Below are 15,667 nucleotides of genomic sequence, written 5' to 3'. Positions count from 1 at the left end.
CTGTATTTCTGTCATTGCACAGTTACCGGGTTAGCTAATACACAGGACTCTTAGGAGGAAACGGAAAATTGCACTGGCACCACTTCAACAACTTGATGTCCAAAATCGAAAAGCTCTGTTGTTTTTCTATCGTCGGTACATACAAAAACACTCAAAGAAATGTCAATTTAAATAGTGTTCAAATGCTAAAGTACCTAAGGTAAAATCTTCCCAATTTATAACGCATCATGAAATAAAACCATAACCTAGAATTCATTAAACCACTCGCAGTTTTTGTGACGTACCAATAAATAGCCATTCGGACATGAAATCTTATAAAATAAAACAACATACAAACTATAACATTTTGCATTGCATAAACTGTTAAATTATATTATGGCAGACAATATTTAATATTTCAGGTCTGCATGTAAGAATGACAGTGAATGAACACTAGCCAGCACATATTGTAAGTCTAGTCTCCAGTCCTTTACATTTAACATATTTTTGGTTTTAACATATTTTTGAAAATAATATTTTAATGTTGTGCTGTCAAACTGTATGTGGTGCAACTTCAACCTGCAGGGCAGATGGAAAACATAAATAAAAAAAGAGATACAAAATTGGAATAAGGCAAAGTGAAGGTACTGTTTGAACTACAGTGTGAAATATACTAGAAATCAGCTTTATGTTATTTAGAAGTATGTATTAACAGTTTTATTCGGTCTGTACCAAGTTTGTGCCAAGACAAAAAGCATATAGAGAGAACACACACTATTTGGATACTGTGTTTTTCTCCTAGGTGTAAGTGCTTCGTAGCAAGCCTTGCATCACTTTTTCTGCTGATGTGGTTGATTGCAAAAGGTGAAAACTAATGAAATATGCAATACAAAAGAAACAAAATCCTTAAATTTCCACACTGTTTCTCAACCTTTTTCATATGGTGTGATTATTAATAAAGCTTATTGTCTGACCATATGCTGCCCAGTCAGTCTAACTTCTCATTTGGTTATAATATAATAAAACACATATATGAAACAGATACCCTCCATATTCAAAACAAACAGGACAAAATAAAACACAGCAGTGGTTCCTTTATGTCTTATACAACATCTGATAAAAGAAAAATACATTTGTATCTAACAAATACTAAGCCTCTGTTTGAGCATAGTCTTTCATTGTATATGTGGAAAATTTCTCCCATATAAACACACTTAAAAGCAGTTTCCATAGAGGCATTGATGGCAAGTCTTGGAATTCACTGAATTCAGCTTGATATGAGAAGTGGGACTTTTGGTCTGATCCCATTGGTTAGACAGCCACAAACGTGGTCCATTGTCCATGTGTCATTAGTGGTTCCTGTCACCCTTAAGCCTCGCCCCCACTACCTGTGGCCTGTGCTCCTGTGGGTGGTTGTGTCCACAACTAGATCTTCCTCCACAACACCATTGTAGCCTTCTTTCTCTATGCAACCTGCAAGGACTTGCAGCACCAGCCGGAGCCTGCGGTCCATGGCCTGGAGGTGAGGCTGGATGAGGATGGGAGACAGACGGTCACGGTGCAGAGACTCCTCCATCAGGGAGCTCAGCTGGAACTCCTCCTTGGCCAACAGCTGGAGACGTAGATAAGTGGACTTCCTCACTCTGGAAACAAAGGACAAAGGGTAACTTAGTTATTTTAACTTAAAGCCAAACATTGGCCCGTATAATTAATATCATGTAACACCAAGAGATTCATCTGGAGGTCATACTTTTGATTAACTAATAAGCTTATCATTCAGAGGCAATGATGAAAATGTGAAATTTGCCCTAAGGAAAATGGAAAAAGCTAATGGGGTCATTAAAAACAGTTACATGTCCAAGGGTAATAAAAGCTTATGTTGTGACCAAGATGAATGGGATTAATCCTCAGTGTAGCAATATTTTACTTAGAACATTTTATTATAATTTCCCCTTTAGACTTCAAACACCATCCCTAAAGAAAAGTCCACATCTACAACAGACTAAAACCAACTAAAAATACTGTTATTTACTGAAATCCATACACCAAAGTCTTACCTGCAGCACTGACTGAGAGGTACCAGGATGGACAGCTCGTCATGGGAGTGTTTTCCAAACCTACAAGAGTAGGGATAAAGATGTCAAGATTTACTAATAGTTGTTGCAGACATATCCAGACTATGTTGAACATGACTCCTATTCAAACTAAAGCTTCAGAGTATATACTATGTAATGTAAGGCATCTCTGTCATGGTAAGTAAATAATAAGTTAATATGTATTAGAACTAGATAGAGTGTAAGACATCATTTTATTTACAGAAAAACCTTTAATGAGAGTATATCAAAACATTTTGGTTGCTATAGAAGTTCAATGTCTTTACCCTCTTCCGTTGTCAAGGTGGATAATGAAAGTGTCATTTCCAAACTTCTCAAAAGTTTCATAATGATGGCGATCCATATTACCTGTGCAAGAAGAGTTCATAATAGCGAGGAAATATTAGCAAGAGTAAAGACAGTATGATAAATTGTTATTATTAACAGACATAAATATGCCATTTATTCATCTGTAAATGAGATATATATTTGTGTTGGCACACCCAGTTTCTTTTCCTCTTACCCATTAGGAAGTCAAAGATGGTCATGTCCATGATATCCAGGAGTCGAGTGCCCCGGTCATATGGAGGTGTCTGCTTAACCTCATCACAGTAATCTTGGTCCACCTCCCACCTGAGGATACCAGAGAACACAGACAGGTGGATGAGTATATACACTGCAGATATTAAACTGTGACTAAACTGTGACTGTGTGTAAGCTGTTTCCTTACTCTGCTTTCTTGCGTTTGTGGTAGGAGCGTCTCCAGGGGTTTCTCCAGGTCTTGCGTTTGGCCAGGTTCAGGTCTGGCAAGAAGGCTGCGAGCGAGCCTTCAATCTGGTCTGGTTTACCACACAGAGCATGCTCAGTGGAACAGTAGTATGAGCATTCACCGTAGAAGCAGACGTTATTGGCTAAGGGGAATAAAGAAAACACACTGAGGTTTGTGTGTATTATGCATGTGACGTGTGAATGTGACATAAACATGGAAACACTGAAGAGAAAGTAACAGCAGAGATGAAGAAAAGAGCTAGGCAGGTTATAGAGATGGAGAAGGGATATAATACAGATCAAATTGGCTGTTCAGTAGGAAGAAAACATTTGAGTTCTACATGTTGTTTCTTCTAATATTAAACTAAACTGGTTGTCTGCACCTGCTTTTCTATTTTTATTATTTCTGTTTCATCTAATACACGTGGTTACTTAAAAGCCCTTTTAATTCTTGCATTGAAGGGTTTTCAAGTGTAAATTTGTCCTATAGTGCCATCATGTGGCAAGTTTTGGCCATGGCTTCATTTATCAGCTCATGTACTATATGCTTGCCATCTTCTACCAGGACATGTAAACTCAGACGGCACTCACTTACAGGTACAGACCCACTTTGTAAATGATCCTAGTTTAATTGAAGCAGTGGTGTCTTACAAGTGGAGACATTGAGATATGGTTTGTTTTATGCTCTGTCCTACATCACTCTGCCAAGCTTCAGAGAGAGGAGTTTTTACCTGGTGAGATAAAAAAAGTCCTCCAGAGCTTCTTATCACGTGTCACATCTCTGATCTCCCTCGTCATGTTGACCAGCCGTCCTGCCACTGGGGGCACCCTCCGGAAGTCAAGGACCCTGAAAGACAGAAACAGAGAGACATGCAAAAGTAAAGATTATGTGTTAAAAACAATGAGGTTATGCTTTTTTTAAAGGACAATGTTTTTTGTCATTTTTAATTTTTTAATGTTATTGCATAGAACTGTGATTAAACTATTTGTGTGAAGCCCTGCAGATTGCCAGTGACATCAAAATGACTGTCTAACACAATGTAGGTGGCCAAGAGAGCTCTGAAAAATACGCACCTGCATGATTTTTGCGAGCTGCTCTGGATTTCTACACTTCATATCACATCTTCACACACAAAACATATTTTAAACATTCTGTATATGAGATGCATTTGCTGTTCTATAAATATAATTCTGTACTGTCAACATAATCTCTTGTTTGAGACTGCGGAGCTTATTTTATAGCTCAGTACATTGTATTAAATAAGGATAAAAACAATTATATTCCATGATTTTCAATCATACCTGTAAGAACAGGGTGGGATAGGATCTGCATTATTTCAGTATACAGAATGTATTAGTAATTCATCCACTTTGAAGCTTTTTCTTTATGCTTATGTGATTGGCATTCAAAGCAGCATTTATTGTCACCCTATATTCACTTCTACGCAAAAGAAGAACAGAAAGGTCTGTGTCTGCATTATTTTTCTACTATGAGACTGTTCCACCAACACACACTTATATGCAGATGGAAAAATACACAACCACAGATGACTGTGATTGATATTAACCTTCTGCCTTCATTCAGAATGGTAGGGATCAGAATAATTCTGCTCATCCTGGTCTCCCGTTCTGTTGCTCTTATTCTGTATCCATCTGTCTGTGTATTGTTGGAGCACTATACCTATTCAGCCCCTGTTTAGCCTGTCTCACTGTATGTTTGCTGTCCAAATGACCCTGACCAGTTTGGGACTAAAACTAAGCCTCCTGGGAGTAGGCAGACACACAGACAGACAGGCTGATTGGAACACAGTTGGCGAAACTTTAGCCTACAGAGGACAGCATTCAGGAGCTGCAAACTGCACCGTCATGTTGGGCCCTGGTGACAAAGGAGCACCTGTGCGTGCGTGTGCATGTGTGTGTGTATTTGAAAGTGAGTGCACACAAATAGATGCTTGAGTCTGCCTGTTGTACACCAGCGGGTCACAAGGAGTTCACAGTAGATAGCTAGATAGGATCACTGAGATTTCTATGTAATTTCTGGAAAGCAGTGATGCTACCTCTTACCTTAAATCTTCACAATATTTTGGTACATTTAATAAAAACAGTCTAGAATTTGACATCAAATTGAAGAAAGTTTTATAAGGACAAACATCTCAGCTCAGACTGGTATCCTGATGCTGCTGAGGTTGGGCAACTGGACCATAATTTAGAGCCCCGCAGATTGCATGCAAACTGCTCTTTAGGGGTAACAGGCACCTTACTCGTGCACTAAAACAATGTCCCGCTAGCAATGGCATGCCTCTGATTTCCTGTTTGGCTCCTTCACCCTGCCCATGCAAACACTTACAACACTGACCTCATCTCAGCCCTCCACTAACACTGAGTGAGATTGTGTGTTTGTGAGCATGTGGAAAGTAATTACTATGCCCTCAGCACTACAGACACTACACACTGGTTATCATCCTCCTCCAAAATCCCACACCATCATATTTGACTCTTGTCAGTGTTCCCCCGCTGAGAAGTGTTTTTTTTTTTTACCTTGTCATCTGAAGTCCATAGAGTTATAAGGATCATGTTGAAATCAATATACTAAGCAGCAAGCAGAGGAGTTGATCCCAACGCTCAGTCTCTTATCTAATCCCTCATGTACTAAATCCCATTCAAATGTTCACGGTTTTAAGTCCATTATTGCACACCTCTAGTTTTAATGTGTCGTTGTCTGTGTGACCTGGCATTCTTGAAGAGTGATTTGAAAATGCAACTGGAGGGGGAACAGATGGGTCACAAAACATCTCAGGAGTTTGGGGAAAAAAAAGATAGCAAACCTTACCTGTCCAAATGAAAAGCAGCAATCTCAGCATTGTGCCTCTCAAAGTCGGAGAAGTAGAAGAAGTCTGGAGGGGTTTCCTGCTCCCGGGTCTGCCTGAAGAAGGAGGAGGAGGAGGAGGAGGAGGAGGAGGAGGAGGAGAAGGAGGAGGAGGAGGAGGAGAAGAAAAAAAAATATTGTCATTACACAGAGTGCAATGAAATTGAGTAGCAATCCTGACAGGACATTCAATCACACATAACAAATAGCAATTAACTAGGAAAACTGCCTTGCTGTGCCTCTGCCAACCAGTCAAGTTGTAGTTTACATCCATGTCCGTCCGGATTCATATAATATTTGTAGTGAAGTCTTTGAAGGAATTTAATAAACAGTATTAAGTATATTTTTCTTGTATGCGTTCACGTTTGGCCAACAAAGCAGATTCTGAAAGAACGCAAAGTTGTATTCATGACAGTAGATGATGCTTCAGATATGGCTGCAAAGAAACTACAAATTCTAAAATGTAGCTGCTTCATACCTGATCTGACTGGCCCAAGTGTGGTAGGTTTGTAGTGTTGCCCCAAAACAGTTCTCAATGTTTGAATAAACACTGTCCAATGTATTTTTCCACCTTGTAGCACATCTGATGTGGTATTAAAATTTCAGGAGATCTGCATGGTTAAAATCACTGGCTATGACATGGGCTGCTTCAAGATAGGTGCTCTGTTGTTTTATACAATCAAGCAGATAGGCTAAGCTATGCTAGCACTCAGTGGAATGTAAACAGCTCTAACTACAATATTGATAAGCACATTTTGAAGGTAAATATGCCTGAACTGTCATGTACACAAAATCAGAAAAACAGTGTTTGTCTGTGATTTTGGTATTAGTACATCAGTTGTTGGTCATGTAAATGCATAACCCCTTTCCTTAAAATCTGCTAGCTCAGTGGCTACGTCTGGGAAGTGAGTGTAGCTACGTCTCAGTTTGTTCTGAAGATTCTTTGAATGAAAAATAATGGTTAAGAAAATGTTAAACATAATATGAGTTGGTTTTTTTTGGGCATTTTGTGGCTCTGTCCAGGAAACATGGCGGATTGGAGAATTTTAAACATCCACTTCTTTTTCAGTGATTTCTATTCAATCTCCTCCCTTGAGTACCAAATCAAATGAAAGGCAAAGACAATGGTAATTTATCTTTTAAAGATGTTTTTGCCTTAATTAGATAGATGATAAAACAGAGGAAGACAGGGAATAAGGAACATGCAACAAAGATCCACTACTGAAAACGAACCATGGGAAACACTTTAGTAAGGTCCTTCAAAATAACGTCTCTACAGTGACCTGGAGTGTTTCTTTAAATCAAGCATGTTTTAATTTCAAGTATGCCGTCGTCTGAGTTGACACATTCTTCCTCCTGTCTATGCAAATCTCTCCAGCTTTCATCAGATTTTTGTTTCCTGCAGCGTGAAACTCCCTTTCTAGGACAGAAGCTGACGCATGAGACCAAAGCCTGTGTGGACACGGTCACTAAAGGGAAGCTGGATGAGATTCTTGTTAACATCCTGCAGTTCCTCCCAACAAACACACAGACACACACAGACACACACACACAGACACACACACACACACACACACACACACACACACACACACACACACACACACACACACACACACACACACACACACAGGCATCCAGCAGATGTGAATGTCTGCCAACCAATCCACGGATCTGAGTCAGGAAGTGCTAGAAGCTTCTTTGTGTGTGTCTGTCTGCTTGTCTGCCAGTAGGATATGATTTCTCCATGTTTGCACAAACGTGCACATATGTAGACATACCTGACATCAGCGCTTCAAACTGCTCTGCTTGCACACACACACACACACACACACACACACACACACACACACACGAACATGCTGCCACACACTGTATCCCTCTCGCTCTGCCCTCCTTTATCTTTCCTCCCCTCCTCCACTCCATTAGTGTGGATTGGACTTCAAGGTGGTGCATTATTTTCTCTCCCCCTTCTCCCCTTTTCTCCCCTGTTTTCTTGAAAAGCTGAATCACTGACAACAGAAAATAACTTGTCCTCCTGTTCTTTTCAATGTCAACGAAGCTGCCATTTACCCATAAATCAATTGCTGCTATTGTGATTCCTCCTCTCCCAATGTGAGCAGGGAGGGGGACTAATGGCACTTTTATTTTCATGGTACAGGGGGGATGAGGTGAGAGCAGAATAAAAGGTAGCAAGAGTTGTGGGTTTTAAAAGGTGACCGTACAACCTGGAGCACTCAAAGCACCTGTGACACACCTTGTTATCATTCAATATGCCATTACCAAGGTGGCAACTTATCATGTGTAGATTGTCATCTTGCTAAAAAGCTCAGTGGTACAAAAAGATGATGAAGACTGTCTCTGTCATGTGTGGTACTCTCTGTCCTCAGTCAGTTGCCATAATGATGTATTTTCTTCCAAGCTATTTGGCAATTTATGATTCCCCTGTAACATAAATGTGACTGACATTACAGGCATTGCTGACTTTGGTTGCCATGGTCACAAGATTTAAAACGTAATTTCCTGCCTAAGAGGAAGCACCTTAGAATTTTGAATATGTGCAATAACAGGTTAGCTGTAACACACACTCAGGCTATGAAAAATCAAAATGAACTTCCTCACACAGTTATTGTATGCACACACACACACACACACACACACACACACACACACACACACACACACACACACACACTGGTAACAGGGCAGCAGAGACAAACCAAGCAAGAAAAAAACCCTGCAAACCACTTCGATATTTCCTTTTTGAGTAAAACGCATTCATCCTTTATGAAGGGAAAAGTGAAAGTAAAAGTTGCAGGTGGAATAAGGAATAGAAATAGAAATAATAAAGGAAACCTTATGGTGCCTACTCCCATTGAACTTGTGCTGTGATGGCATCTTGCCACTAAGAGACAAATAGACAGACAGGCGGAGAGAGAGAGAGAGAGACAGAGGGAGGGAGAGAGAGAGAGAGGGAGGGAGAGGGAGAGAGAGAGAGAGAGAGAGAGAGAGAGAGAGAGAGAGAGAGAGAGAGAGAGAGAGCACATGGGAGATCTGTCATCTATTGATAATCCTCAGCAGATTTTAGCCCCCCACTGACAGGCTTCTTTGTTTCTGTCTGGCCCCTCTGTGTTGTGTGTGAGTCAGTGTGTGTGTGTGTGTGTGTGTGTGTGTGTGTGTGGCTGGTTGAAAAGACACAGGGAGGCTTTTGCCATGAGTTCTGGGTATATGCAATTGCAACATAAAGAATAATGAACATAAAATGTTGGTTACTGGTGATGCCAAACCTAAGATTCACTAAACAAAATAAGTACTGTAGTGGTCAAAGCATACCAGCAAAAAGTAACATTATTACAAAGGATAAGAGAAAGTTGTGTGTAGCTTACTGTACCTGGAAAGCAGGTTTTCCATAAAAGGAAAAAATAAAAAAGACTTGAGAATATGAGACTATTTTTAATGTTTTCCTACCTGCTTTGATTTACCAATTTTGTTTGGTTACCATGCAGACAAATAAAATTCCCTCTCGCCAGCCTGACCCTACTTAACACCAATTATCAAACATCAAGCAGTTTCTCTCCTCTGCTCCTCCTCCCCTTTTTCATCAACTTCTCTTCTGTGCCCTTATCCATGCACGCATCACATCCTCCTTTCTTCCCTCTGCAATTTTTCATTTTCCTCCCCAACACTTCTTTCATCATGGCAAAACAAAGACGGCAGAGTGTTGTTTTACAGACAAATTTCACTCAAGTACACCCCCCCCCCCCACACACACACACACACTGGACATTGATTGGGTTTTCAAAAGACAACAGTATGCCATTTCTGCTGTGGAATAATCCACAGTCTTTTGTTTTTTGTGTGAGTGATTAATATATTCAGGACACTCGAGGGAAAATGGTACCTTGTAGAGTACTCACAACGCCTCTCAAGGTGACAGACAGGTCCTAAGATGGAGGATTGGATAAAAGATTGTGCGATAAAACCTATTCAGCCTGGTGATTTGTGTCAGAGGGTGCTTGTCTGTCAGCAGTAGTACATGTAGAAGTATCAAACAGAGCACTGGCAAAGACTCTGACTATGCCATGACTGTACCTCTGAATGTGTGTGCTTGTAGTTACATCAGCAGCATACTGTGTGTGTATACATTCTGTGTGTATATTCTTGACTCCCTGTCTGTTTATTCCTCTTTATTTTTCTCTGCTCATGCCGCTTCTTTCGTGTGCTTCCTCCAGCTTCGGTATCAGAAAGGGATCTAAGAATCGGCCCAGGGCCCCAAGGTAGCTGTCTAGATTGAATTTCAAATCAATGTTACACAAGTTGTGTTCTAGCCTCAGCTATTTTCAACACAGAGAGTGAGACATTGCCAGGAGGAAGAGGTAAGTTATCTGCATATATAGGAAAAAGACTTGAAGAAGACGATGGCCTATAAGTAAGTGCTTCAACTTTAAAGTTATTAGATACTCATGATTCGGGAGAATATCTATTGATTTATCCTTTATCAGAGGGTGCCCCAGACAGTCTTGTTGTGTCATTAATGATTTGCTTTAAAATATATGAGCCATTAAAGTTACTGCATATGAAATTATACAATTTGTACCACTATGAAGGAAATGAACTGGACATTATATGTTGTGCTGTTAGGGATGGTCATTAAAAAAACAACTTTTGTTAATCCTAATTGCTGAATCTGCATCAGAAATCATTTTGTAAGGATTACAAAAAGGGTATATATCTGCATTGAATATCAGATTATTAAGCTTTTCCTCTTTTCCATCATTACTGGTGCATTAGTACCACTGCAGTCTGCGGTTGGTAAAAACGTACAGATCACATACGATCAGTGTTCTGCAGAGTTACTAATGATCAAAAACTCCACAAAGTACCTCTGACTGGTGACACTTTTTTTTTACATTACCAGTGGAGGAGTTTGCTTGTATTAAGGAACAATAAGTTAATCAAAGGCAGTTGGCCTTGGAGGTTCTTGCCTCTGCAGTTATATGAATGCAATTAGGCTAAGATGATAAATCAATCAAGGTTATTGTGGCATGTAGCTTTATGATGCATTACAAGTGTTTCGTAGAGATAAGTAAATAAAAAATTAGTAAATCATCAGATTGTTACAGTTACAGTGTGATACAAAGCTAGTTTGTAAATGATAAAGAAAGTACCAAACTGTCAAAGGTCAGGTCCTCTTTAACCTGACTTTCTCTTTTAAAATCATAGTTTGTTGTGTTTGCTATCTGCTAATGATCTCTTTCACTTTATTGCGCTTATCCCTCTTTCCCAATTAACTCTTCCCTCACTATGTCTTGGCTGTCTGACCTTCTGTTCATAATAAAAGCTGCAGGCAGAAACTGAGTCCTTGAATTTAGAATCTAAATGTACGGCTTGGAGGGAAGCTGCATAGCTGTGGGCTAGGTCACTATCTGTGACCACCAGACCTCTCTGGCAACCCTTGAGATAGATGACAGACACCCTCAGAACCAGTGTAAATTCTGTGTGTGTCTGTGAGTGTGTGTATGTGTGTGGTTGAGTCATGATCGAGAGAGAATGTTCCTATCCAACTGTCTCATCTGGCCAGATGGCTCTGAATCCCTGTCTGTAGATGTCAGGGATCAGGCCATGGCTTATGGGTCCACAAAGCCTTACTCCTCTCTAACTACCCTCTGTGTTTGCAGTTTAGTAGGGTGCTGGAAGCAAAACACACAAAATACTGTGCGACTACTGAAAGGGTGGTCACACAGTATTGGACACACAGAGGGTAAGATATGGAAGCTAAACCTCAATATAAATATATCAATAAAACAATGAAAGCTTTGCTCAAATTATGACTGTCAGTGATTAAAAAACATTTTGATACACTAAAGAGGATTAGTGCACATACAGTAAAATAGATGTAAATCAACCTGCAGGATTGTGCATGTATTTTTCTCGTGCTGCTATTGAGATTGAATCTGAATCAGTGCCTTTCTGTCTCTGTGTGTACTATCTATTCTGCTCCACATTACTCCATAGAGCTATTTCTGAAATGGCTGTGATATTTTTTGGCCTTAATTGACTGGTGTGAAATATTCAGCCAGGTTCCCCTGGGCTAATCACTACATAGAGTGTAGTTTTTAAAAAGCTAAAATCACAATGAAGACCTGATGCAAAGCTGGAGAATTATATCTGGGCTTTTGGGATCCTTCCCCTACAATAATCTTAACAGGTTCCCCACAGTTGTGAGGACACTTCAAATATGTATGAAAAAACAGAAATCTTACTGGTGTTATGGCGTATTTTTCATTTTGACAAAGCCACATTTTGTTGGATGCATTAGCGCTTTCCAGTGTCAAAATAAGTGTTGTGCTTGTTACTCAATAAATGCATTCACTTGTGGCATTCAGCAAGAAGTGCAATCAAATGTCAGCTTTATGATATCAATAGACTAAATGTTTAATGACTCAACCGCTTTTCAGTTGCATTTCATCTTTTGTGACTCATTATTTTACTTAATCTAAATACGGTTAGCATATTTCCCTTTTAAAAATGTTCTTCACACTTTTCACATTACAGTTATTTTTAACACACAAACACGCATGCACACACACACACACACACACACACACACACACACAAATATATATAGAGAATTATGGAGAATACAGAGAAGAATGGGCTCTTACAGCTTTTATAACACTAGAAAAAATAACTTACATTTATTTGTTTTATAAATGCACTTTTTGGGTTGAAGGTGCAAACTATGAACTGTAACATCCCTAGTTTGAGTCCAACCAGGACATTTGTCACGTCCCTATCCTGATCTCTCCTACCTCATTTCCTGTCATCTTTATGTTATAGACCTCTACAATTACTGAAATATACTTACATAAAACAAAGTTGCATAACAAATTTGCATGGAACTGACTAAGTCTGTGTGTCTCTTTTTTTGCAAAATGAAAGAAACAGAGAAAAAAAAGCACAACAAATCTATGGAAATAACAACTGCCATGATGTGTCATCTGACAGTAAAATTTACTGACAGTAAGTAATTGATATGTCACTCATAGCAGAATACTTTCAAGGGAATTAAATCCTGCACATTTCTTTTATATGCATGGCATGAGGTGAAAAGAGCAACGCAAATACACAGAAATAGATGATCAAAAACAGTGCAGCATAACAGTGATGTGCATTTACTGTATGTTCTTATACTGAAATAACACTGCGGGTTTGCATGTATGCACTGCATGTTGTGTGTGTTCACTGAGGGGATTATCTATTCTTATACACTGAATGATGAGACAGGTCTTCATGCTCACCCTTCTTTCTCTCTTTGTCTCTCTCCCTCTCTCCCACACCATCACCCACAACAAACAAAATGCACATTCGTTTATCCTCAACAATCAGAAGTGTTCCAGCAACACAGAGCCACACTTGGTCATATTTACATATCTATCCACCGAGGATTAACTGTTTTCAAAAGCACAAGTCTAAGGCAATCCTTCACAGGGGGCACAATTCATGACAGGCTTTGCACAGGATATGAACTATGAATTATGCAGAACACACTCAAACATCAAGGGTATTCTCGGGTCAACAGTGATTAGATGTCAAAATGCACAAGCTTGGGGATGTTTACAACAATAAGCTTCAAAATGTGGCAGAGTTTACGCCGACGCTGCATTGGCTGATTGTATTTCGCTCCTGCAGCCTTCCTCCATATATTTTCATATGATCCTCAGCCATGTTGTATCTTGAACAGTAGTGTTTAATGCCAACCACCTGACTTAAAAACGTCTCCAAGACATTGACAGCTATACCAAAATGTACATCCGTTTGAGGTGATCCACCATTAAATGAAGTGTTTGGGGATGTCAGAATGTGGATTGTTGCCCCCCCCCCCCGACCCAAGACTGTCAAAAACGAATTCCCACTACAAACTATTCCAGCAGGAAATTCCTCCAGAAAGCCTCTACCAGTTGTCTCTATCCCTCACAGCTCCACAAGTAGAGAGCTAGAGAGAGGAGGAGGGGGGAGCAGGTGGGGAGGGACTAATTCTTCAAAGAACCAAAAGCCAGATTTGAATTGAATAATGTGGGAAAAAGCAAAATATGGCATCCACTTTGACACTTCTGGACTTAGAGAGGCAAAAAAAGATCAACAAAGTCTGCAGTCAACATTACTTCGATAATGAAAACAAACTGGATAGCTTTCAGCCAGCTGGGATCAAAGAGGATTTTAAGAGATTTCCCTGTGTATGTGTGCACAGCCCAGTATCACACCAAAGTGTGTAATGCACCCTCTGATCCACTAGAGGATACCATGTCAGTGTCACGTTTTGCCTCGTCTAGGCATGAAAGTACACGCGTGTACTTTCAGTGCCAACAAGCAGACTATAGTAATTACGACCCAGAGAAATTATGCAGTTCAGATGATGTCTATATAAGGTGAAACATTTCCATAATAGGATGTGGCAGGTTGAGTTGATGGCTGGATAGATTTGTGGCAAAGAGTGGCTGCAGGAGACTGCTGTTTGCTTCCCATTTCCCAACCAAAATTCAGGACAGTAAAAAAAACTAAACTAAAACTACAACTGTCATGGTGTTTCCTGGTGCCTTAACATAAGGCAATACAAACCCTAACTGACACTAATTGATCATTTAAACCTAATGATAACCTCATGATCATTCCCTTACCCAAACCAAGTGGTTTTTGTACTTAAAAATAACCAGACCTTAACCTCAGTGTTGGCACATCATAAAATAAAATAATTTTAATAATAATAATAAACAGTAATTTGTACTGGTTTTGGAAAGTCCATTAATGAGTGTTCTACACACTTTGGTGGGATACTGGGTTGTGTTTTTTAGTTTCTGGCCATACATAAAATCAATGGGCATTACCATGCATCTTCATCTCACAGGGGCTGTGTAACAAGCCCTGATATGTAAGCTGGAGCTGATGAGAGGAGGGGTAAAAAATCCCTGTCTGAGTGTGTCAGTAAACTGCAGAACAGAAACTGCAGGGCCAGCAGAAATACACAGACTGTGGAGGATTATGGGAAAGATACTGAAAACAGCTACACTGTAGGGAACCTCATCTCAATCTGCATTCTTTTATTGCCCCAAATTGCTCTTTTTTTGGTTTACTTTCCATTCTTTTGCCCGTCATCCCAAACATGTCGGGTAAATAAAAGGGTGGATGCGGCCACGGCCTTAGTTTGACTGCTTACATACCATTACATTGGAAAACTCTTCAAAGCTGCAGCAATGCTAGGTTTCTAGGACTGCTGCACATTTTCTCTTAGTCATAAAATAAATCTGAGGTTGTAAAAGGCTACACGAAATCTCTGACCCAGGCGAAAATGCAATCATGGCTGAAATCATGTTCTCTTCTTGGGAATCAATTCAAAGCAGATTCCCCAAGTGGAACCTGGCAGATGACTTGGCCAGTATGAGTGCTGAGGAAGAGACTGAAAGATGAAATACCTGCCAAAACCATATAAATAATCCCTTTTTTAAAATGAGAATCTTTACTGAGAGGCTTTGGATACAGGTCCACCCTGTAAACCTTAAACTAGCCCACAGTACAGACCATTAAGAATTTATTTGATTATCGCTAAGTAGTTGCTGAACAGCATACTAGAGCAAATTATGTTAAATCCTGGGAAGCACACACACACACACTTACTCTCAGATAGGACATGGAGAGAGTGTGTCTGTATAGTTTGAGCCAAAATGAGTTAATTGGATTGTGAGTAAGCAGTTTGGGTGCCCATTATCTTTGCCCATCTGTGGGGGTGAATATCTTGAGGTATCTCATCCAAAACAATCCTATTAATGTGACCCAAAGATAAGACACACTATACAGACACTCCCTCTCTTCCACATGCAAACACACATACAGTACATACACTGCACATATCCTGTGCTGCAGCTGGAGAGATGATCTCCCCATCTCTTTTTGCCCATCCTCAGAC

At 39.9% G+C, this 15,667-nt stretch overlaps 1 protein-coding gene across 1 annotated transcript in view; it reads right to left on the bottom strand.

Moving 5' to 3' along the window:
* Window positions 1-495: 495 nt before the first annotated feature.
* The window catches only part of fam20ca (FAM20C golgi associated secretory pathway kinase a), a 33,558-nt gene continuing 18,386 nt past the window's right edge, over window positions 496-15,667 (bottom strand). Inside the window, exons 4-10 of the mRNA XM_053338107.1 lie at window positions 5,671-5,763; window positions 3,572-3,687; window positions 2,803-2,983; window positions 2,596-2,705; window positions 2,360-2,441; window positions 2,037-2,096; window positions 496-1,622 (exon numbers count right to left, since the gene is read on the bottom strand). Of these exons, the coding sequence (XP_053194082.1) occupies window positions 1,364-1,622; window positions 2,037-2,096; window positions 2,360-2,441; window positions 2,596-2,705; window positions 2,803-2,983; window positions 3,572-3,687; window positions 5,671-5,763 (901 nt within the window). The 3' untranslated portion in view covers window positions 496-1,363. The remainder of the gene's footprint in view (window positions 1,623-2,036; window positions 2,097-2,359; window positions 2,442-2,595; window positions 2,706-2,802; window positions 2,984-3,571; window positions 3,688-5,670; window positions 5,764-15,667) is intronic.

The sequence above is a fragment of the Scomber japonicus genome, chromosome 18 (genome assembly GCF_027409825.1).
Source record: "Scomber japonicus isolate fScoJap1 chromosome 18, fScoJap1.pri, whole genome shotgun sequence".
In the NCBI taxonomy this organism is placed as follows: domain Eukaryota; kingdom Metazoa; phylum Chordata; class Actinopteri; order Scombriformes; family Scombridae; genus Scomber; species Scomber japonicus.
This window is presented reverse-complemented; position numbering and strand designations above follow the sequence as displayed.